Source organism: Streptopelia decaocto (genome assembly GCF_964273445.1).
Source record: "Streptopelia decaocto genome assembly, chromosome: Z".
Classification (NCBI taxonomy): domain Eukaryota; kingdom Metazoa; phylum Chordata; class Aves; order Columbiformes; family Columbidae; genus Streptopelia; species Streptopelia decaocto.
In genome coordinates, this window is record NC_138657.1 from 36673434 (window position 1) to 36697678 (window position 24245).

Sequence of the window (24245 nt, forward strand, 5' to 3'; positions counted from 1 at the left end):
AGCTGCTCTCTTGTTGCATTAAATTTGGGGTTACTTTGAACTAGAAATGCATCAGTATTTCATTTATTCTTTTAACTCTGGTCACAGAACAATGGTTCCCGTCTGTACTGAAATGTATTTTCAATTTATCTGTATCAAGATCCTTGAGTGACCAGGGAGTTACAGTGCTACTGGAAACACATCAACAAAAATGTTTCAAAAAATAGTTGTACATTACAATATTTCCTGTTATTATTCTTAGCGTCCTTCCTTAAATAACACCTGTCACAATCATGGGATTTGCCTGAGATTAGGAGTGGGAGAGGGAACACATACCATCAAAGAAACGAGGAGCTGGTGTTCTGTTTTTTGTAGCATACAAAGATCTCTATCTTCCTTATAAGCTGACTCTGAAGAGTTGATTTACTTTCTGCTTCTTGTGTGTTCCTGTTTAACAGATGAACACCGCAGACTTTGTGTGGATGCTGCTCGTGCTGGAGGTGGTTCCAGAGGCGGCGGGACAGGAGGAAACGGGTTCCTTCCCAGTGGCAATGGCCACGGCTACGGCCCAGGAGGAGCAGGATTCATTCCCTTCCCTGGAAGCAATGGTTTCTCCCCTGGTGTAGGTGGAGCAGAGCTAGGGACAGGTGGCCAAAGTCCCACTGGAAATGGCCCAGTAATTACAGGGCTAAGTAAGTACTTGCGCTGTTGTGACTTGTTCCTCTCTTTTTTTTTTTTTTATTCCTTTTGTGATTTCTCTTTTTTTTTCCTGTGTAGCCTTTAGTCTGGAAATGACATGGTGTTCTTAACATATAAAAATGTCTTTTTATCAAACACATTTAAGAGACCTCAGTTGATACATTAAGAAGTTCAGGACCCTTTTTTCTAACAAGAGTTCAGATTTAGAGATTTTTTTTTTTTTTTTCACTTCAGTTATAGTCCTTAAGCCCATGCTGTGCCTGCTGATCTGCCTTGGTCAACACTAATAAAAGTCCAAATTTCTAAGTGTTTTCAAAAAGCCACTAGATTTTAAAATAAGCTTTTCTCTTTTCTTGTTCTTCCAAATGTAAGACTTACCTATTCTGCAGGAGCACTGCCTTGACTTAAAGCCTGAGATGAGTAATATTCAGAGGGAACTCTCGTGTATATAAAGTTGCTTGTAACATGTGTAAGCACATCTCTAGCATCAGAACAATGAAGTTAATAAAATGCAGGGGATATTATTAAGACAAGTACACTGAAAATAGTAAACACATAGGAACAGACTGCTTCATCTTTCACTTAAATTGTGGGTTATTAATAAAGTCACTGACAAACTCATCAGGCTATACAGATAAAGGGTAAATCATAATTAAGACTGTCTCATATGTTTTGTTTCTGAGAGCTACTTGTTTTTGTTAGTTTACTGTTGTGTCAATAGATAGTGCTTGGAAAAAATACTTGGCTTGATGGATATATTTATGCACCTGGTAACATACTTTCTGAAGCGAGGCATAATCTTCATATTTACTTCTATTTGAAAATAGAGTTTGAAAATATGAGTATGTCTCATGTCCTGTTTTTTTATTAGCAATTCTCAATCGGACAATAGACATCTGTAAGCACCATCCCAACCTTTGTTTAAATGGACGTTGTATACCAGTCCTTTCTAGTTACCGATGCGAGTGCAACATGGGATATAAGCAGGACACAAATGGGGATTGTATTGGTAAGCACACATTTCTAAAATCCATTATTCACTTCTAAAATGCTAATATTTTTCTGCTTTAAATCAGATTTTTTTAAAAACTGTATTCTTTTGCCCTCATATACATATTAATTTTCTTGATATTGCTCTTGTGAGAGTGCAAAGACCATGATATTACTTACTGATATTGACTATTTCTGTACTTGATGAGTATTGTACATTTTTGAATTCACATTCAGTAAAGTAAGTTCTATTCCACGTTCTCTTTTTTTATGTTCATATAGCTACGTTTTTACTACAGGAGTTGGTGGTGAATTATGTTCAAAATAACAATGGGTAGAATTTGTGTTTAATCTACTTGTAAGGATGAATGACAGCTTTAAGGTTATCAAGTCATTTAAAAAATGCATTTATTAACTTATGGTTAAATTTCAATCAATTTGAAAATATAGAATGCTAACTTTATAATGAGCTCAATTTGGGATTCTGCACTTTTATTCAGACACTGTGGAATTCACTATTTCAATGTCAAAAGCTCATTAAGTATTTCAGCGAAAATACAAAATTTCATTGTTCTTCTAGGGTAGTTGTGTGGAGAAAAATCCTGTATGCAGGACACAACTTACTAAACATATGGGATCCTGAACAGAAAGGTCTGGTTATATTTCTGATTGAGCATTTCCTTACTGATTCTTTATAAAGAGATTTGAGATCTGTGAATGAAAAATATTTATACAAGAGCTTATTAGCAATAGGCTTTTCTCACTGTAACTGCTTTTAGAATAAATTTCTAGCATGCCTGTGAATTAGAGGAAAATATAGGAACAAAAGGAACACAGAAAATGGCAGCTACATGAATCCTTTAAAAAATCTTCTAATCCAAGACTGTGCAGTTTATCTTACACAAGTGAAAGTAGTAAAGACAGATTTTGACTTATGTGCAGCAGAGTGGGTATCAGCCAGAAGATGAGCAGGGGACACTGCGTGTCTCTGTTGCAAATTCTTCCACCTCCCACTGAATTACAACCTGAGTGTTAATACCTGCCTGTCTTGGCACTATGCCTTTGGGAAAAGTGAAATTTGACAGCTGTTGAATAGTACTTTTCCTGTAATATCCCTGTTTTTTACTGTTTTTAACCTCTCTGTTTTTCTTTCTCATATGGCTAAAAGTCAGAGAGTCCACTTAGCTAGGTCATTCTCATGCACCAGAGAGGCCAGTTATAGCTACATCATTCCTGACAACTGTCTTGTACACCCTCTTCTTAAGAAATGTCAGTTGATGGAGATTCCATCACTTCCCTGGGCAGATGCCATGCTCCGACAGTCAAACTTCCAGAAAGTTTTCAGAATGTCTAATCCAATGTAAACACTATTTTGCCAAAAAAAAAAAAAAAAAAAAAAAAAAAATCTCATTGTTTCTTGTCTTATCCATAGTATATAAGGAAAGCAGTTCAGTACCTTTAGCTTTGCACATTTGTGTACACGGGGAGCGTTACCGTTCTTCTTCCAACTTGCCCTCTGTGTTACAGCAAGACCAACTTTTTCAGCTTTTTTTGTTTGGCTGAGAGTTTTCTGTACCTTTAATCCCTGTCTGGGAGATTCAGGCATCTTAGTCTCATGCTGCATCCTTGGTCCTCAGGAGCTATAAGTGCATTCTAATGGGGAGTGGTAGTTTTACTATAAATCTGTCTTGCTTGGCTATTCTTTCTTTATAGTGTATGGAGAGCCCTGATGCTTTCACTCCAAGCACTAGATTTTACATCACTGAAATCAATAATGTTTTTAACTATGGTGGATCTTGACTTTTGAGGAAGTCTTGAAACATGCTGAGCAGCACCTGAAAGTTGGTGTATTGAACTAATGTTTCTTGATGAAATCTAGTTCAGAGCTTATATTCATACTCTTTGTTACTTGGCGGACAAGTTGAAAATATCATCTTAAGCACATAGACATTTGTTTTATTTATTATTTTTTAATTCTTTTTGCTTTTTAAGTTCAAATTAAGAAATAAAGGTGAGTAATGATAAAAATCTGAATATATGGTTGTTACAAAGCTAGCAATTGAAAACATTGAAAGGTCTTTCTAAACTGTACTTTTTGAGGCAACCATCCTGTGTATGAATCATTAAAAAAGCAGTGATAAATAACATAGTGATAGAGCATGATTATGATAAATGCTTGCTCATGCTTATGAAGAATTATTCTGCATGAAGAAATATACTGAAAGAGCACATAGCTGAGCTATGTATGAGCTATTAATGTAACTTAGGTTACAGCAAGCAAAACTATATGGATTTAGTTTAAAGGTTTTTATTTTCAATTTTCATTGAAGAAATAATGCATGAAAAAAATGAAGTAGGACAACCACCTGTAGTTTAAAAGGTCCATCAGATTTACATGTCTGAGTGCTGGAATTGATTGACAGAAAGATATAACATGTCCTTAACAACTGGCTGGCATTCTGTCCATTTCTTTTCTGTGAGGTCACCCTGGAGGCCACCAGCCTTGCTGTTCACCTTTCACTACAGGCTTGTGGTAATAATGAAGTTTTTTGATTTTCAGTTTGAGGTTAAAGTGCCTGAAAACTGTGAGATTAGATTGAGAGGTGCATGGGGAAAAAAAAAAAAAAAAAAAAAAAATTACCTTAATTCTCTAATGCGCAGTTATGTGCCCAGAAAAAAAAAAGGTGTATTCGCTTAAGAAACTTTGTAATGCACACCTCAGCATGAAACAGTAGTCTGAAAACTGAGGAAACTTTGCATGCACTGAGATCAAAAGAAAAATTTCAGCTGCTTTAACAAAAGCAAAAGGTTGTGTGCCAACTACAGTAATATCCTACATTGAAAGTGAGGCAAAAATACATAGTGATGGCTTCCAGTAAATTAAAGTGCCATTTTAACTGGCTTTTTTCTGTGTGAAACAAATCAGTCATTACTAATTATTTTAACTCTTCAGTGGTTTGCCTTTTGAGTAGCTTCTTGGATTCAGAAGACTTTTAATAAGAGGGTATACTTTATGAATACTTTTCTTAGATAACACAGCTTTGACTTGCTGTTACTTTTGAATTGTATTATAAAAAAGTTAGACTTCATTTTTTTTTATAGAGTTAAAGAGCTGTCTTATTTCAAAATTATGCTGACAAATAAAAAAATAATGGCCTTACGTACTGACCTAAACTTGTATGATGCTGAACTCAGGATGGAACATACCTGATGGGTCAGTGGCCGTAAGTGTGTCATAAGTGATCTGACCCTGAATGGCCAGTCATTTTACCAAAAATGACAGACAACTGTAATATTACCTTTCCTTATTTCGTTCTGTTTATAAAACCTCTTCATAAAACTGTGGAGATTTTGAAAGCGGCAGTAAGTCTGTAGCTGTGCAGTGTTCAATTTTAGTTGTTTTGTGAATACCAATCTTCGTATTTTAAATTTTGTAACGTATCTTCAAAGTCATCACAGTAATTCTTAATGGGGTTTTGGAAGTTCCATACTGTGTCTACTGAAATTCTGACAAGTGTTATGGACGGAATACTGAAAAGTGGAGATAAGTGTGATGCAAGTAGCGATAGAGAAATATTGAACACCGAAGAGTAGTATACTGGGAGATAGAATAAATGGGTTAAATATCTCTGTCTCAGATGTTTCCTGTTTATACTGCTGTAATATGCATGCTTGCAATGCAAACACAAAGCCCACAACTCCTTTATATTAACATATATTTACCATCTCCCTCTTTTATCAGGAGCTAATAAAAATAAGAGCATCTTAAGATGCATATTTTATATGGAAATCAGCTGAAGCATATGGCTTTGGAAGGATTTCTAAGCTTAAGTAAACTATTTCATAGAGGAATATTGTATTCCTGCTGTACAATTTCTAGATTAATTTACAGTGATATCCATTCCTAGCATGAACATGTTTGGTTTTTATTTAAGCAGATGAAGCAAGTTGAATCCTGTAATAAAGTCATAAATATCGTTGCCTGTAAGAAAATTAAAAAAAACAGACAAGTGCCATATCTATTATTTATAAGTTCCCCCTGTCCTCCCCTATACTAAAGTAAGATTAGTATACAGTAAAGTCATCTGAATTAAGACATTTGACAAAACATTCATGTGAAAATGTGATTTAGAGTTTGACATTTTGTAGGCAGCTGAGTTTTTTCTGGAGGAATTATTTCCAATCCTCCTTAACCCCCATATCAGCAGAACACTGAGGAAAAAATACCCTATCTAGCACTTCTAACAAAGAGCATCCCAACAGCCAGGCACCATAGAGAAGCACGAGAGCAGGAAACTACTATAATTACATAGAAGTCTACTGCAGTATAACGATACAGTTACTGTTTTCTTCACTACACTCAATGCTCTGAATTTATTTTTTCTTTACTTTGCCTCATTCTTGTGGTTTTACTGGAGTGGTGTTATGAGCTGCTATGCAAATATGAATGAGCTAAATATTCATGAGGGGAGGTATTTCATTTTTTCATTTGCTTTGCCTTTATTCATTTAACAGTTTATCCGTATTAACGATCTGATTGTATCTAGGCAAGAGGAGTGATGTAAACCAGCCCATTAAATCAGTGATTTGGATAAACCCCGATCTCTTTGATATATACATAGATGCTATTGGTTTTGGATGTGTATATATTAGCACAGTAAATTCTGTGAAAATTATGGTCTTGTTTATGCTTAAATTAAAACAAAAGTAACCTTTTGCCATTTTTAGAATCAAGTCATTCATGGTACAACACTTTCTAGATGTATATATTTATTTAACATATACATCTGCTTATATGTTTAATTTTTCATTGCATCCCATTAGTTCCAAGATGTAATGAATGAAGTTTTAGAACTAGACCTGGTAAAGAGTAAACACAAACAATCAACAAAATCACCCTGGTTTTTTCCTGGTATTTCTGGTAGCATACACTGCAAAATGCATGGGCAAAGCATCATGACTAACAACTGATCAGCAATGGCTTTACTTAGCCCCAGCTTCCTATGGCAGCTTGCACCCAGATACAACAAACCCCTCACAAATCAGCATTGGCTTTGTGGTGTTAAAACCTACCTAAATGAAGAGATGAGTAATTTCAAACTTGTAAGTGGAGGGCATAGCTAGAGGTAAGAAAGTCAAGTTAGCAAAGATGATTGATGAAGAAAAGAGGATTTAATCAAGAGATTGATTCAGTTTGTAACCTGTGAATCTAGATGATCAGTTTATCCCCTGGTAGCTGCAGGAGAGGCTCAGCGAGCAGTCCTGTCTGCCAGACCAGTGGGATGCACTTGCTCTGCTCCCTGGATCACAGAGGGCAAGGATCCTGGGCGGGTTTAGAGGAGCATAATGGAGAGGAACAGTCAGTGTAATTTCAGAGCTGGGAATAGCTGTCTTGGGCCAAAGATACAGCTGACTCATTGTTAACCACTGGGGACCAAGTCTGAGAAAGGTGCTTGAACAGACTTAAAGTTTTCAGAGCCTTGTGTCAACTGGGAGTTATTTCTGTGCAGTTACCTGAGATTTAAGGTGGTTTGGTTGCAAATACCAAAAAACCTTTGGAAAGAAGAGTAAGGGACACTATAGAGAAGGGCTAGATTAAGGCTGGCATTACTCAAATGCAAACACTGGGGTTGAGGATGAAATGGGGCATGAATAATTGAGATGTGGTGCACAGACTGTGGTCTCATTAAGAATCCCTCCTGCTGCTGTGTGGCACCTCTCACATTTCTACAATAAACCTGTAAAATACTGTAGGGTTTTTGGATGCTATGATTTGCTCTGATTTTAAAATGCAGCTTTGATTGCTTTTAGTTTTATTCTGAAGAAGAATGAATGGTCATTCTGTTAAATGAAACTATGTTGAATAACGTGGTGTTTGCTTTCAATAGGCAACTTTCAGATCCCATGTTGCAAAATCCTCACACCTATTTTTACTTCTGTCTTTCAAGATGTGTATAAATGAGTACTCAAATTTCACTTCTTAAAAATGTCTGCCTTGTTGGACTAAAAACAGCTTTGTGTTCTTAGGAAAGCAATGATTTTGCTCCAAGAACAAGTTCTAGTATTTAGCATTTGACTGTTAATTACCATTGTTTACACTTACAGTCTTCTAGGCTTGATAAAAAATTTGTATACATAGTGAAGTTACTAATGCTTCTCTGTGCTGCCAACAGATGTTGATGAATGCACATCAAACCCATGCTCTAATGGTGACTGTGTTAACACACCTGGTTCCTATTACTGCAAGTGCCATGCAGGTTTCCAGAGAACTCCTACCAAGCAAGCTTGCATTGGTAAGAAAATTTGCTTCACATCTACGGACACTGTATATGTTCTGAACCCTTATGTCAGATCATGTTGAATTAAAAAAATAGTGAGCAATGCTATTTCAGTAAATCGTAACAGTTGTTATACTAATCGAAGCTCTAGTTCTGGACTACCATTCCATTTGATCTATTGTCTTTTAATGTTTATCCATTATTCTGGAATATCTGTCACTTGGCCAGGGAATTCCCCAGCCAGGAGTTCTACAATAAAATCAGGAAATAGACTGTTAGTACAACAGATGTATGCTTATGTATGTTTTCAGATGAATGTGTGAGAAGATTTTGATATATTCATAAAGTGATTGCTGAGCATCACAAAATGTAACATTTATTGTGTAAGTCTGTAAAATAATGTTTTGCCTGTCTCTGATGCAATGACAGTAAATTCCTATATGTCTTTGGAAATTTTTTCTACCTAATATTTAACTAAAATGTCAGAATTTATCAAAGCAACAATTGCCACTATATATATTTTATCTTGGAGTAATTACCTGATTGTCTGATTTTTTTGTCTTAGACATAGATGAGTGCATCCAGAATGGTGTTCTCTGTAAAAATGGCCGGTGTGTAAACACAGATGGAAGTTTTCAGTGTATTTGCAATGCTGGGTTTGAACTAACTACAGATGGAAAAAATTGTGTGGGTAAGAACCCTTCTAAGTAATGGGGTAGGCATTAGCTCGGTGATTCTAGAAATTGTACTTCATGCTACAATTAAGGGTCATTAAGGATTGCATTTTTTAAAATAAGCTACAACCTGAGGTGAACTTATAGCCCCTGCATTCCAATAGTTATTCTACAGAACTGCATGATTTCAAAGAAAACTTGAGGTAATTTTTGGTTTTGAAGCCACAAATTTCCTCAAGAGTCTCAGGTAACTCAGTGCCAGGAATAACATTTTTCCCTAAAGCTTCATAGGAAGTGTTCCATATATCAGTGCTGCTGAAGAAATAACTGTTTTTAATTTGGGCTGTACTACGTCAAAAAATCCTCCTAGATAAACAACAAGCTCTTAATCTGTCAGGCGACTGAAGCTTTTTATCCTTTCATTAAGAAAGAAAGATTCACCTTCTTCTTCCATACACAGTCTGCTGAAACATGCAAAATAACTGATCACAATAGGAAAAAAAAATGCTGCTTTGTATATAGAATGAATAATCTTCAGACAATCAGAGTTCTGAGTAGAATTTAATCTTCAATGAAGGCATATGTCACATCAGTCCTGATTGTTTTACTATGTCATCTTTTGGAAGATAAGGAACTATAAGCAGTTTTCTTTGCAATGTTTTGCAGACCACGACGAGTGCACCACTACAAACATGTGTTTAAATGGGATGTGCATAAATGAGGATGGGAGTTTTAAATGCATCTGCAAACCGGGATTTATTCTGGCTCCAAATGGGCGTTACTGTACTGGTATGTAGAACTGAGGGGTAATGCAGTAGGACAGTCTTGATTGAAAATGGCTTTTCCTGTCCATTCATTCACTCAAGAATGGCAATCTTGTCACATGGATTTAATATCATACTCTAATACCTTACTAACTCATTACAGTAGATTTCTTAGGATAACTAGAATAGAAATAGGTCTTTAACTTGCAGAAATAAATAACTGAGGTATTTAATAGTATTGTGAAAGCTACAACAGATGATAAATTAGCTTTTGAAAAGTCTTTGAGCATGGTAGGTGCAGTGAAGTGTGCAGGCCGTTCATGAAATAGTGAAGGGTGTAACAATATGTGAAGTTTAAAAGATTTTATATTGGTGAACACACACTACTGTGTTTGCCACATCATTATTCAGGTAATTCAGAGTGCATAAAACTTAAGACATCGTATTTCCCACATAGCATTACAAACTTTTTAAACTGAGGTTGTTGAACACTCATATTAAACATTTTAAGAAGAGAGTCTGATTTACCATCAATTTAAGTAAACTAATGGAAGATACCTGTTGCTGCCAGTAGAAGTATGCTGGAGCTTGAGTCATTTCTATTAAGTGCAAAATCATCTAAACTGTTACTTTTCTGATTTGAGGTTGAGCCATTTCTAATAATTGTGATTTTCTTGATGTACATGCTCCTGGGCTGCTGACTTAGATAGGAATTGATGACCACTAAAAAGTTCTTTGAAATTCATATTCACCATCATATGAACATTCTGTGATTAGTACTTCCTTAACCACACTTTGAAGCAAAGTTATAGTATCATGGGATGGACAAAGAGGAAATGTATCATTAATTTTGCTTCATGTAGAATCTGAAGTTCCTCTAATGCTACATTTTTTCTGGTTTGGGGAAGTTTGATTATTTAGTGCAATTCCAATATCAGAGTTTTATTAGAAACTCTCAAGAACATGTTGATGATTCATCTGCTATCATAAAGACTTTTAGTGATGTTTTATAAATATTAACTGTAATCTTGCTTAAAAGCAGCAAATAGATTGATGAATTGCGTTGCCTCCTGGTAGATATTGATGAATGTCAGACATCAGGAATTTGCATGAATGGTCACTGCATAAATACTGAAGGATCCTTTCGGTGTGAGTGTCCATCTGGCTTGGCTGTTGGGGTTGATGGTCGTGTGTGTGTAGGTAAGTGAGATTTTGTTTTCATTAAAAAGCAAGTGGAATTATCAGGTTTTCAAATTAAAGAAATACATCAAATGACATCCTTCTAGATAATGTTGACATCTTACCATAGAGGATCTGTTATAGGATAATCTGGAGTGTTTTTCTTCCATTCTGCTATGTGTTGTGTTAGCGTATGTGCACTATATGTAGATGTATATTCAGTTTATATTCAGTTGTGCATGATCCACTCCAAATCACTAAAACAAGTACATAACTCAGTTGTGACACTGATATTTTTGCACACCCCTTTTAATCTCTTTCTCTAATCTGAAAACATTTTATTCATCCTGTAGCATAATGTTGAAAAGAAAAAGCTCTAGCAGGAGAAATAGTAACAAATAGACTTGTTTCTGTGAATTTGAAAATCATTATTAGTATTATTAGAAAACCTTGCATTATGCTCTCCCATAAACCTGGTGTTAAAAGACAAGAAGCTTAAAATCCTCTGTGTAATTGGAGTGGCTCCAACTCTTGTTTACATGTTATTCCTATAAATCAAACTTAGAGTATTTACTCTTCCTGGCATCTTTTTGCTTTTGAGCCATATCCTTTCTAGTCTGCTGATGAATAATCTTTTTGTCATATAATCTGAACTGCAGCCTCTTATCCCCTCAAATGTTATTGGTTGACAGTTAAGAGATTCTTCACCCAGCTCCACCAGAAACTCTAGTGTAGCGTCAGGGAGTTGCTTGGAGAATAATAGAGCATTTTCAATCTGATGAAGAATAAAAAAGGGTGAAAGACAAGAGATATTAAGTCACTTGTTTTGTACTGGGCACTGATGAAGAGCAGGGAGAGGAATATGCATTTTTTAGAAATTTCTGAGAGTGATGGGACTACATGCACTGGGGATTTCAATACTACAAAGTTCCTTAAGCCACTTTAACCCACAGGAGATACCATTTTCCCTTCTTCCACGTATCAGAACATCAGCTCTATATCCCCTAAGTTTCCTTCTCTCCTAGCTTACGAATGTTTCTGTCATCCGGCACATTGGTGACCCAAGGCTCAGTTAGTGGCTAGGTGTGGCATTAAGCTTCACCAGGCAAATGTGCCTGTGATGAGGCCTCCTGGGGTGAAAAGATGAGGCCAGCTTGTAGATGTTTGATAAGTTCATGAAGCAGTAAAGACAGAGAGGAAAACATCGGCTTTGCTCTGTAATAGTCACATATATTAATCAGTGCTATGACTGTTCTTGATGATGGATTCTACCTATGTCTTATCTGCATGTGTCCAGATAAAGGAAACACAGACTTCATCACAGTGTTTGGAGGTTACCTTGCACAAAAAGGGATGTGAGACACTACATCCTTGTGTTGCTATTAGCAAGTCATTTAAAATAAAATTTCAAGTTGTGCAGAAATTCATAATTCTTTAAAATAAAATCTAGTGCAATCATTCCTATCGACTGCCTGTGCAAGCTGGCCTTTTCTGTTAAGACTTCAGTTTAAAAAGTGCACAATAAAAACTCAGGATGGCTTTAAAAATAGGCTAATAGAAAGCTAAAACACTTTCTTCCTCAGTCTTTTAGTTGGAACCCAAATATTTGTTGTTCTAAATAAGTGAGATTTTTTTTTTTTTTAGTAAGCAAAACTGCTTACACACTGAAGAATGAACTGACAAAAGCAAGGTTTGTTCTGTCCTATGCAGTAGCCAAGTTTAATAAACATTTGGAGAAAAGAGATTAAAAGATAAAACAATGAGGAAAGGCTGGGTACACTGTTTTTAATATAGGAATTTCACTGTTTAGTAGCACAGCAGCAAAACCAGATTTGAGTACAAACTGTTCAGTACCTTTTTTGTGGTCCAAGTTGGCCTCGTCTTTAGCCCTGTCAGTGATACAGCTGCAAAGAATCAATGCAGTGCTCAATTTTCTGTCCTTTCATTTACCTAATGCTACCACAGTTCTAGCAGCTACATGCTTCCCAAGTTGGCCATCAGCTGTGAACACTATTTTTTCTTTGAAAATGTTCAGCTCTACATGTCACATAACTTTGAGGTTTAGTATAAATGCTTGAATTTTCAACAGGAAATATCCTTAATATGGCAAAAATTGTTAGGCGGAATGATCATTTATTTAGAAAATTGGTTTAAAAAAGGTGAGGTAATTATTCCAGGCATAAAGTAACATAGGAAATTTCAAATATTGCATAACAAAAATGTCCTCATACATGACCTTTAGAATAGAATTTGCAAGCCAATTTGCTGTTCAGAATTTTATGTGTGTGTATACATATATGTAATTATATATGCATATACGTGCTGTGTTAACTACAGGAATTCTCTGTCTGGCTATTCTGTCCCATGCATTACATGAGCTAAATAATCCTTTTCAGACATTCTGGCTGCTAGAAGAGTGTTTGTCTGAAAGTTAGTAAGTTGCATAGGTCTTCCTTTTAACAGTACTCCTATAAGTGTCCTAGGTAGTTAGCAAAACTATAAAGTCCAAGAGCCTACAGTCTGATTCTCTCACTCTTACCTTGAGCTGTATTTTCCTTTTGAATCATGACGTTGATTCTGGTGAGGCTATTCAAAGAATAAATTTCTTTTTTATTTAGTACTAATAAGTGTGGCAGAGTCAATCACAAAATCACAAGCTGGGAAAAAAAAATACAGCAATGGGGAACAAATGCTTGGAAAAGGAACAGTTGGCTAAATACACAGAGCCAAACTTCTATCTGCAGGCATATCAGGTTTGGCTATACTACTAACTGCAGATCTGTGCTTGGTTACCTCCGCTGGCTCTGTGTGTGTGTTTGTGCATCACCTCAGAACTTATGCTGAGTTATGACTATAGCTTTAAGTAAAGTTTCTTGTTCTCTGCTGAGACACTTTTAATTATAATTCAGGTTGCAGGTCACATCTCTGCCAAAAGCTATAGGCATCCAGAACAAATTAGCTAAGTTTTATTTTACCCTGGTTATTTTGCAGAACCATACCTCAAAGTCCCTGTTATACCATTATTTGACCTGCTATTTAAGAGTTTAGAAATGCCAACAGAGTTTCTCATAAACAGCTACACAGTTACAGCAGAACCAATGCTAAACTCTGATGCTGGGCATAAAGTAAATTCTCTAGTGTTCTAAAATTAGTAGCACTTTCCAATCTTTTCTCCCCCTGCAGTTTTCCTTGGTGCCATTTGCTTCCCTAGAATAGCTTCTCCTTGCTCTCCCAGATACATAGCTATGGGGAAGCCTTCCTTTCCATGAGAGGGCAGTTATCGAAGGCCCTTTATTCATGCCAAACTGTGGCAGAGTGGCATCTGGACTTGTTAGATGTGGAGGGAAAGGATGTGATGCAACTAATTATTTTGCAGACTACATGAGCAGACATTTCTTGTGGAAGAATTCTTGTCAAGCGTAATAATCTTTTCCTGCTGTGAAGTGCAAGCAAATTGTACTGGCTTCACCTAGACTCTTGGCAAGGAATAGGCCCTGAAATCTGGGCCATATTTAACTGTGCTCCAGAACTGTCTGTTCCATAGGGTACCAAAAGCAACAGAAAACATTTATGTCCTGTTTTATAGAAGCCAGCTTACAACACTCAAAGAGCAGGCAGAACACATAAGGAATTGCGAGTTCTTATTCCAGTTGGCACAGACAGGATATTCAACATCCACTGTAAGATTTTTTTCATGCAACTTTTCTTTGCTGTTTTAGGGTCATCTGTTAAATAGGTAACTGTCTGGATTCCCTCAGACCCTGCTTACTTTCTGAATGCACCCAGGCTCATGTGCCTGTATGTATGGTAACTTTACTGGAAGATGACAAGGAGCATAAATTAAAGCCATGTTCTGGTCTCGTCCATAAGGATGTGTGAAACAGAGAGTATTTCCACAGCTCAGATGAGTGTTAGTAGAAGTATAGGAGTTAAAACTAAAGGCTATTTACTCCATCTGGATCCTGCAGATCTCAACCATGTGTTTAGTTGGACTGTCCACTCACATGCTTGTTAGAAGATCTCCAAAATTATCCTATAAGCAAATATGCAGAAGGCATCTCACCCTGGAATGACCAAAAATCCTGAAACAATAACAAAAGCCAAAACAGGAGGAAATAGTTTTGAGAGTTGGCCTTGATGTCATCAGGATTGCTGTGGCAGAGCAGAGCAGATGTAGCCAGTGTAACCATTTTGTTTAAATTTTTATTTTTTTTTTTTTAACCCTCATTGAGATAGTATACATACATTTCATTCTCAGCCCGAGGAAATAAATTATTTCTTTGCTTGTGCTTTCTTAGATACTCATATGCGTAGCACATGCTATGGAGGCATCAAAAAAGGAGCATGTGTTCGTCCTTTCCCTGGTGCTGTAACAAAGTCTGAGTGTTGCTGTGCCAGTCCTGACTATGGTTTTGGAGAGCCGTGTCACCCCTGCCCTGCTAAAAACTCAGGTAAAATTTTGTGTTTCTTTGCATACTAAAGTGAACGTACAGACGTTAAAAAATCTTGTTCAGATCAGGTTGTTCGTTTATTCCATGCCTTAAAGAGAAGTGAATAGAGTACTTATTGGAATTGTACACTTGTTCTGGAAATAGCTTCTTCTTTAAAGAAAAACTGTCTGGTATTTTATGGTGAGTGCTTGTGTTTTCATGCATTGTAACATTTGACCTGAACCTAGTTCCAGAATTGGCCAGACTGTGGCAAAATTCAAGATGAAGGACCTGAGTATACTCTGGATAATGTTGGGTCCCTGAATTAAGTGTTGACTATACGAAATAATACTTTCAAAGAGAATAAGCAGAGTTCTCTGATGAATCTGTAGATTTCCTAGTCAAATCAGTCCAGTTTAACAGAGCAACTCATGTTAATCTTAGAAATCTGTTTTTCATTTTATAAGAATCAGTTCTTCAAATAAACCTGAGGATCAAAAAAAAAAAAAAAAAAAAAAAAGTCTTAAATATAGAACTGAGATGATGTATCTTGGAAAGTATTTCCATTCAGTATCATTTTCTGAGATAGAATTGAAGTAAAACTGGCATTATGGTTGAAAGTAGTAATTGGAGACAGTACTGTCAAGACTGTAATGAAATCGCTTGACTTTTTAATTCTTGCTAGCAGATTTTGGTTTTATCTATATGTGAAAGTTCAGAGTAGAATGTTACTTGACATATTTTATTATCTATAGCTAGTTATTTCATGTGAACAGTGCCATTTTTTTAGTTACATTGTCGAAAAATTATTTTAAAAAAAGATCAGGTGGATTTGGTTTAGGATTAACAAAGATGAAACACTGGAAATAACATTTTCGTTTTTCTCCAACAACTTGCTTCAATTGAGTAGCTGAATTCCATGGCCTGTGTAGCAGTGGAATTGGTATTACTGTGGATGGACGAGGTATGTTGCACATTTTATTTAATGCATATGATTCATGGTTAAAAATATATATACAGAGATTTATATTTTTCATTAATTTACTGAGTTTTTTGCCTCAATATTAATATGTTGATTTTAGTATTTTCATTGTCAAAGTAGAAAACACCAGAATTAGTTCTCTACAGTGCTGGATTTTGCAGAGAGAGGGATTTTATAAATAATAGCTGAGCCAGGTCTGAAGTAGGGGTGATGGATGCTGCAGCTGCCAAGTAGAGCAGGTTGAAAGAGAAATGGTGGAATGTAGTATTATGATATTTTGTGAGATAGTTCCCTGAGGTGTTAATAAATTTGCAGCCAAATTAAAGCAGATACTGTACATTTAATATTTCCAGTCATTTAATTTGTATAGCTTTTATCCTTGTCGGCATTAAAGCTCCTATTCCATTCAGCTGGAACAAAATGAGGCCCTCTGATTGTTATACTTAGTAACAGCCTACATAACTTTTAAAAATAGTACTATAATAAAATAAATTCAGTTTCTGTTTAATACCGTAAGTATATATGTATAGTTTTTCCTTCTCTGTGAGCTCATTCCTTAACATGTTGCCAAGCTTACAAGTAATTTGTAATCCATAGAGTTTGTAAATTCTCTCAGTTTTCTTTTCAGTGAATTATACAAGGTCCATTTGAAGGACATCTAAATCTCATGGAGAAATAATGACAGTGCACCATAATGTTGTTTTACCAACAACATCCTACCATGAGAACTTCCATGTATTCTGGAAGGGAGTTTATATGTTATTTTGGATACATGGAAAACATACAGTTAGTCACTAAAAACATAAAACCAACTGGGGTCTCTACCAACTGCATGATAAAGACTATAATCTCTTGGGGGTTCATGTCTCCAATAAAGTCCCTCATTCTTTAGAGCTCTAGACAAAACCCTAGTACTGTCTGTACATCTTGTGCAGCGACCTTGCAGACAATTTCCTTGCCGCTACTCCTATCACTGCTCATACTAAGGGACTTGGTTTGCTAATTCTGTTTCGTAAGGAAGAGGAACACTGATCCCACATTCAATCCCCAATAAAAATTCTACTGTGTTCCTCATGCATTCTCCTTATCACGAGTGAGAGTCAATACATTTTATCGGTGAAACTCTTGTCACAGAGATTTTATTTGACTTTTAGCTGATACAGAGCTTGTTAATTAGACTGCAGTCCATCACCACATCACTATTCCTCTCATTCAGCTTGTGATTAACAAGTGAAAAACCTTTATGTCTTCATGTAACAGAATTCTCGACATAGGTGAGGACAGAGATTTTGTGGTCTGGTTCAATATAAAAAGTGACAGGAAGGGGTGGACCTTCTGAAATAATTAATTTGATAAGGAGAGATAGAGTCATGAAATTGTGTGGCTTGTTTCAAGATATGAACAACTTTAGTACAGTACAGAAAACGTATTGCTCAAAAGACAGCATAAGGCTGAAATATTATGCCAATTGATATTTTCTCAGGAAATTTTCAGATGTCTCGTAGCTTTGAGTTTAACCCAGGGATAGCATGACTTTTCTGAATGCATATCTGAGTATATGTAAATCATGATCTAAACTGCACTATGATTGAAGAGGAAATGTCCTATATTAAAAGTTGAGCAGTACTAGTATAAAACAAGCGTTTTATGAAGTCAGAGCTAGGCCAGCACCCTCACTGTTTTTTCCAGGGTTTGGAAAGGGAACTGTTTAAAGTAATGGGTTTACCGTATGGGAAGAAATAACTTAATATTGAAAAAACCTCTTTTCCTCAGAGACAAAAAAAAATATTAAAACTAGCCTGTTCCTGTTCTTACAGTTAATATGAATATTTTGGAACTTTCCAACTACAGCAGAAATTCTATATGGGACTGTAAATTCAGGGAATATATCTCATTCATCATGCTATTCTGTTGATCCGAGAAAAATTTTGAATTTCCAACAAGTGCCAGGATTTCTATGGCTGTTGTGGTATTGACCTATGCATTAGTTCTGTATTAGGAAAAGTATTTGTGTTTCCTAATAATTTATAGCTTCTTTCCTAGATCTTTAAACCACAGGCACTGAGTGCACAGGCTAGATATTTTGCATCAAGGTATTCTTACAAACACATAGTTCCCTATTGATTTAGGTTGGAAAGGATATCTGGAGGTCATCCACCCTAACCTTCTGCTCGGAGCACGGGTATCTTCAAAGTTGAATCAGTTTCTCAAGGCCTTACCCAGTGCAGTTTGGAAAATCTCCAAGGATGGAGTTCCCATAGCGTCTCTGGGCAGCTTGCTTTAGTGCTTAACCACTCTTATGGGGAATAACTGTTTTACTGGTGTTCAGTTGAAATTTCCCCTGTTGCATCGTAATTTGTAACTGTTGCCTATTGCCCTGTCATTGTGTACATCAAAGAAGAGTCTGGTTCCATCTTCTCTGCAGCTATCTATTAAGATCAGAGGACTGCTATTAGATGTCCCTCTCATCTTCCCCCCTGCTGGCTAAACAAGTCTAGTTCCCTCAACCTTTTCTCATATGTCAGGCACTCATCCTGCTAGAGGACTTCAATCATGCTGACATCTGCTGGAAAAGACAGACAGCAAGCTGTATGTAGTCCAGGAGACTCTTCAAAAGCACTGAGGATCATTTCTTAAACCATGTGATAGACAGCCTGACCAGAGGATAAGTGTTACTGGACCTGTTGCTTACCACACAGATGAATTTATTAATGAGGTCAAGACTGATGGCAGCCTGGACTGCAATGATCATGCCCTGGTGGAACTCATGATTGTGAGCAATGTGGGTCAGGTAAAGAGTGAAGACAGGACTCTGAATGTTAGGAGAGCAAACTTTTAGTTGTTTAAGAAATTAGTGGATGGGAACCCTGGGAAACTGCCCTCAGGGATAAAGTAACAGAAGAGAGCTGACAGCTCTTTAAGGTCATTTTCCATAGATCGCAGGAGCTCTCTATTCCCACATGTAAGAAATCAGGCAAGGAAGTCAGGAGACCAGCAAGGCTGAGTAAGGACTTCCTGGTCAAACTAAAATGTAAGACGGAAATGCAAAGGCAATGGAACCAGGGACATGTATCCTGAGAAGAAAACAGGGATGCTGCACAGATGTTTAAGGATGAGATCAGGAAATCCAGGGCAAAGCTGGAGTTGGGTTTGGTAAGAAATGTAAAGAATACGACAGGCTTCTACAGGTACATGAGGCAGAAAAGGAAGATTACAATAAAATATGCACAGACACAAACAAACACCATAAATAACACAGGAGAAATAGTGACAACCAACATGGAGAAGGCTGAGATACTAACAATTTTTTTGCCAGATTTTTCACTGGTAATCATTCTTCTCATCTCTCTCAAGTCTCTGGGCATCAAGGATGGGCGAAGAAAGTCCCTCCCATCATAGGAGAAGATCAGGCTCAAGACCACCTGATGAATCTGAACATACACAAGTTCATGGGACATGACAAGATGCATCCCAGGGTCCTGAGGGAACTGGCAGATTAGTTGCTAAGCCACTCTATCCTGTGTCATATTTGAAGAATGGCAGTCAGGTGAAGTCCCCAGTGAGTGGGGGAATATCTCACCCATTTTTTTAAAAAAGGGTAAAAAGAAGGACCCTGGTAATTACAGACCAGTCAGTCTCACATCAGTGAGATCAAGGAAAGAGTGAGATTAGTAAGATCAAGGAGCAGATCCTCCTGGAAGTTATGTCAAAACATGAAAGACAAAGGTGATTTATGACAACAAATGTGGCTTCACCACAGACAAATTGTGCCTGATTAGTCTGGTGGCCTTCTACAATGGAGTTACTGAACCAGTGGACAAGGGTAGAGCTATTAATATCATCTACCCTGACATCTGTAAGGCCTTTGATACCATCCCCCACAACATTATTTTCTCTCCACTAAATTAGAGATAGATGGGTTTGATGGATGGACTGTTATACAGGTAACGAATTGGCTGGATGATCATGTGAAAAGAGTTACAGCCAAGGACTAAATGTCTCTCAGCAGTCTATACTGGGACCAATACTGTTTAATGTCTTCATAAATGACAAGGTAGTGGGATTGAGAGCACCCTCAGCAAGTTTGCATATGACACCAAGCTGACTGGTACGGTTGATTTTGCTAGAGTCAAGAGATACCATCCAGAGGGTCCTTGACAGTCTTGAGCAGTGGGCCCATGTGAACATCATGAAATGGCCCAAAACTAGGCATAGTATTCCAGGTTTGGCCTCACTGGTGTCAAATAGATGGAAATAATCACTTATTTTAGCCTTCTGGCTGCACCCTTGCTGTACCCTTGGTCTGAATGACAGCCCCAACATCCAGTAAGTCAGATATTATCCACATCTATTGCATAATCAGGTTTTTCATATCTTTCAGTATCTAGTTATCTTCTGTGTTGTGTTAATACAGATATTAATGAGTGCGCATTGGATCCTGATATTTGCTCTAATGGAATCTGTGAAAACTTACGTGGCAGCTATCGTTGTAACTGTAACAGTGGCTATGAGCCTAGTCCTTCTGGAAGAAATTGTGTGGGTAAGTTGCCCAATTTTTTTTATTGCTTTTGAAAAATTCATCACTATATTGATGCTAATTTGGCCTAATTTAGTTTGCAAGACATCTGCTTCATAAAGCTACAATAAAAATGCAAAAATTCTCTAATAAAACTGCTTTTCTCAGTCACTGCATGACTAATATTCTTACAGGTGTATTTTTCTGTTATTTGGTGGGGGCTACTACTGTTTGGGAAGTGTAAGCAGGACATATCATTGCAGATTAGGAATTAATTTTCTCAAAAGCATGTGTCAGTTTTCGTTACATTTTAATGTCATACATTTCTAAAAACCACCTAAAATGGGTTTCTTTCAAGGCTGGATGATAATTTATCAAGAGCTAAAGGTAACAATTTTGCATGATGAAATGTAACAGATTGCTATCATTGTCATAATGGGTGATAACTGGTGGTATATGTACACAATTTCTTCACTATGCAATAGTTTGTTATGTCCCTAAGTTACACAAATCTGGCAAAATGTATTGCTCCACACTTAGTTGTCTAATTTCTGAAAGCTTCAGCTCATGAGAAGCAACAACCCACTCTTAGGATTTCACAAATCATGTCTGAACAGTGAGCTCAAGTGCAACAGCTCTTCTTTTAATCTTCAGAATTTCAAGTCACTTCAGAAACTTCTATTTGTCTTTGTGGTTCACTTTGAGTTTATACGAGACTGTTGTTACAGTATCTAGATTTCTGCAAGTGTTTAAGTATACCCAGCAGAAGATACATATGTTATACATTTCACTCTCTGTGTAATTTATTTTATTATTCGTGGTCATACATGAAACTCAATATTTTTTTTTTCTTTTAAGAATTCTTACACCCCAAAAAAGTGTATTATGCGACAGGTACATTGTACAGTAATAGTGCTTATAGTCCTGTTATAGTCCTGTAATTCTAAACAGAAAACTGAAGTTTGTTTATATTAAAAGCTAATGAAAATCTATCTGAAGCCATTAGAAAGTCTTAAGCATCATCCTGCCATCTGATGTGTTTATTTTGGATAATTATTTCTCTCTACACTTGAAAGTTGATACTGACCTATCACTGGTATTTGTGGTCAACAAAACACCACCATTTTTGGTAGGGGAAACCTATACTATGTAACTGTGGTATTATTTCAATACCAAACATTCCTACCTAGTGATGCAAAGCAAACACAAAGTAATAAAAGTGTTTCTTTTCATCTGCTTGACTTAAGGAATTTTGCAGCTAGTTACTGTCCTTTATGACCTTTTGGCAGGAAAGGCACTGCTGCCAAAAACTGTTGGTGGTTTTTTTTAAATACTTCGCATAATATTCATTTTCCGAATGGATTTTATGGCAAGGGATTTTATTTATCTAGTTACACCTGGGATTATGTAAGTGCTTGTATAGGTACATGTCTCTTTAATTATTTAAATAAAAATACAGCATACTGACTGTAAGGATGCATTTATTGTTAGCTAGTAGAACTTTTGCACAAAAAAAAAAAAAAAATAATGAACACACAAATAAGGAGTTGAAATCCTTTTATTAATGATAAAGATTATGAGCTGCCAGGAAATAAAAATGGTCATCAGACAGACAGTGTTTTTGTCAGTTTTAAGTGTTTCAAGAGAATGAACTATATCATTCTCTGTTTTTACACTGCATATCACAATAGGTTACAGTCCACATCTGAAGTTATTCTGTAAGACCCTAAGGAAATAATATGTTCATAATACTGCTAGTTGGGTTAAGGGATCATATGACAACAAGCTCAAAATTAAAGTCTGTTGCCATTGAAAATGTCAAATTCCAAATCCATCCTCCTTTACTTGGTTAAAATCAGATGAAGCTAGATTAAGGACATGTTAATTCAGATGAGTTTCTTTACAGCTGCCAAACTTAAATATCAGATTCATCATCTGTGGAAATTTAGACTTTATTGTCCGAATCCTAAAGGACTTTATAAGCATAGCTCGCAAAATCTAATGTGTTTGAGAAACCAAAAGCTTCCAGATTGTAATTATATTGCATTCTTGTTTTTCTTTTTTATTTTTGAACATAAACTCTCTAAAAAATCTAGTTGATTTAAGATTTCAGTTGCAAGGTTAAGTTTGAGAAATCAAGTACTCAAAATATAGGAGGCACCCTGAAACAGAAGACAGTGCCAGGTGTATCATGGCTTATCCTGTAGATATTCTTTTATAAACTTAAGTATTTGTGCTATGTGATGGGCATTAAAGGAAAATAGGTTAAAATATATTTTTTTTCCTTTTAAAAAATATACAGTAGGTCAATGAGGAAGACTGATTGCTTTTTATTAACATTATTTGCACTTAGCGTAAGAGGAGTTCAGAGAGTGATGTTAATTTATGTGGCTTCCCTATGCAGGGTGCTTGATAACCTGGTCTTAATCATAGGGGTTTTTTTACTACAATATACCTCTGGAGGGGAGATACATGTGTACTCTTGAGATGTCTGCCACACATTCACTGTACAATTTTGATTTTGATGCTTATATTTACTTCATGAATAACAAAATCAATGTTTGCCTATAAAACAGGGCTAGAATGGTAATCTAACACCATTATTTGGTTGTTTAAAAAAAATGCTGGTTTCAAAGCAAATAGACTTTCATGAAGTTGTCATGGTGACATAGTCACACAACTGACAGATATCCCAAGGACTTTCTAGGAAAATGTAATTATAATTTTAAAACTAACCATGAACTATTTTTAGAGGCTGCTAGTGAAAAAATTTAGAAGCGGACTAGATTTTTTGGTAAAGAGAATCTGAAAAGAATTGGCATTTTTCGTTGCTCAGTCACTGGTGTAGAAAACTGCATATCCAGCAACATAATTATTGCTCCAGGAAGCAACATGGGCTACTTGTTGAGGTGAAGACAACTCTTGGCATTTGCATTCATTGATATGTCCTACTTCATCTTTTTGCAGATATTGATGAATGTTCAGTGAACGGGCTGCTGTGTGATAATGGTCTCTGTCGAAACACCCCTGGAAGCTACACCTGCACTTGTCCAAAGGGTTATGTGTTCAGCACCGAGACAGACACATGTGAAGGTGAAAAATCTGCAAGTTGTGTGAATTTTATTGCTTATTAACTAATGTTAAAGCTAAATGATAACAAGAGATTCAGAGTGGTGACGAATATCAGAGGAAAAGACAGAACTAAGATATTGTGTAAATCCTCTTACATTTCTCTGCAGTAATTTTTAGTGTTGGGTCCTGCCATTGAATTTCTTTCAAAGTAATCGTTTCATTTTTATATGAAAATGTTTTCATTTCCTTAGATAAAACACTTTTAAGCTGGAATAAACATGAATATATGCTTGCCTCTGGTCATGTAGCAGGGACACCTAGTCTGTCATTTAGGTAAATGTATCTATTTTGATCACAGAGTCTCTGCTTTATTTTCTCCATTCAGCCTCTGGCAATAGTTAATTCTAGATCAAATTCTGGTATTTGCGATGCTTTATGTGATGCCTGAATTCCAGGATCTGGATATTACTGCCTGGTGGTACTAAAATTGTCCACTATTTTTACAGTATAATCAAAATTGCTTTCTTATATTACTATTGAACACAGATATTAGGGCAATGAAAATGTTACATAGCTGAAACCAATGAGAAGTTTTAATTATAAAAAAATTAAGGCTATATGAAAAAGTCAAAATAGAAGCGTTAGCTTTTGCCTCCATTTTTAATTAATATTTAGTGTAGTA

General features: G+C 36.3%; 1 protein-coding gene across 1 annotated transcript in view; it reads left to right on the top strand.

Moving 5' to 3' along the window:
• FBN2 (fibrillin 2) overlaps positions 1–24245 on the top strand; it is a 167996-nt gene that overhangs the window by 57143 nt on the left and 86608 nt on the right. The window contains exons 10-19 of the mRNA XM_082074936.1: positions 438–671; positions 1550–1687; positions 7842–7961; positions 8512–8637; positions 9287–9409; positions 10462–10584; positions 14862–15014; positions 15904–15957; positions 20390–20515; positions 23459–23584. Of these exons, the coding sequence (XP_081931062.1) occupies positions 438–671; positions 1550–1687; positions 7842–7961; positions 8512–8637; positions 9287–9409; positions 10462–10584; positions 14862–15014; positions 15904–15957; positions 20390–20515; positions 23459–23584 (1323 nt within the window). The remainder of the gene's footprint in view (positions 1–437; positions 672–1549; positions 1688–7841; positions 7962–8511; positions 8638–9286; positions 9410–10461; positions 10585–14861; positions 15015–15903; positions 15958–20389; positions 20516–23458; positions 23585–24245) is intronic.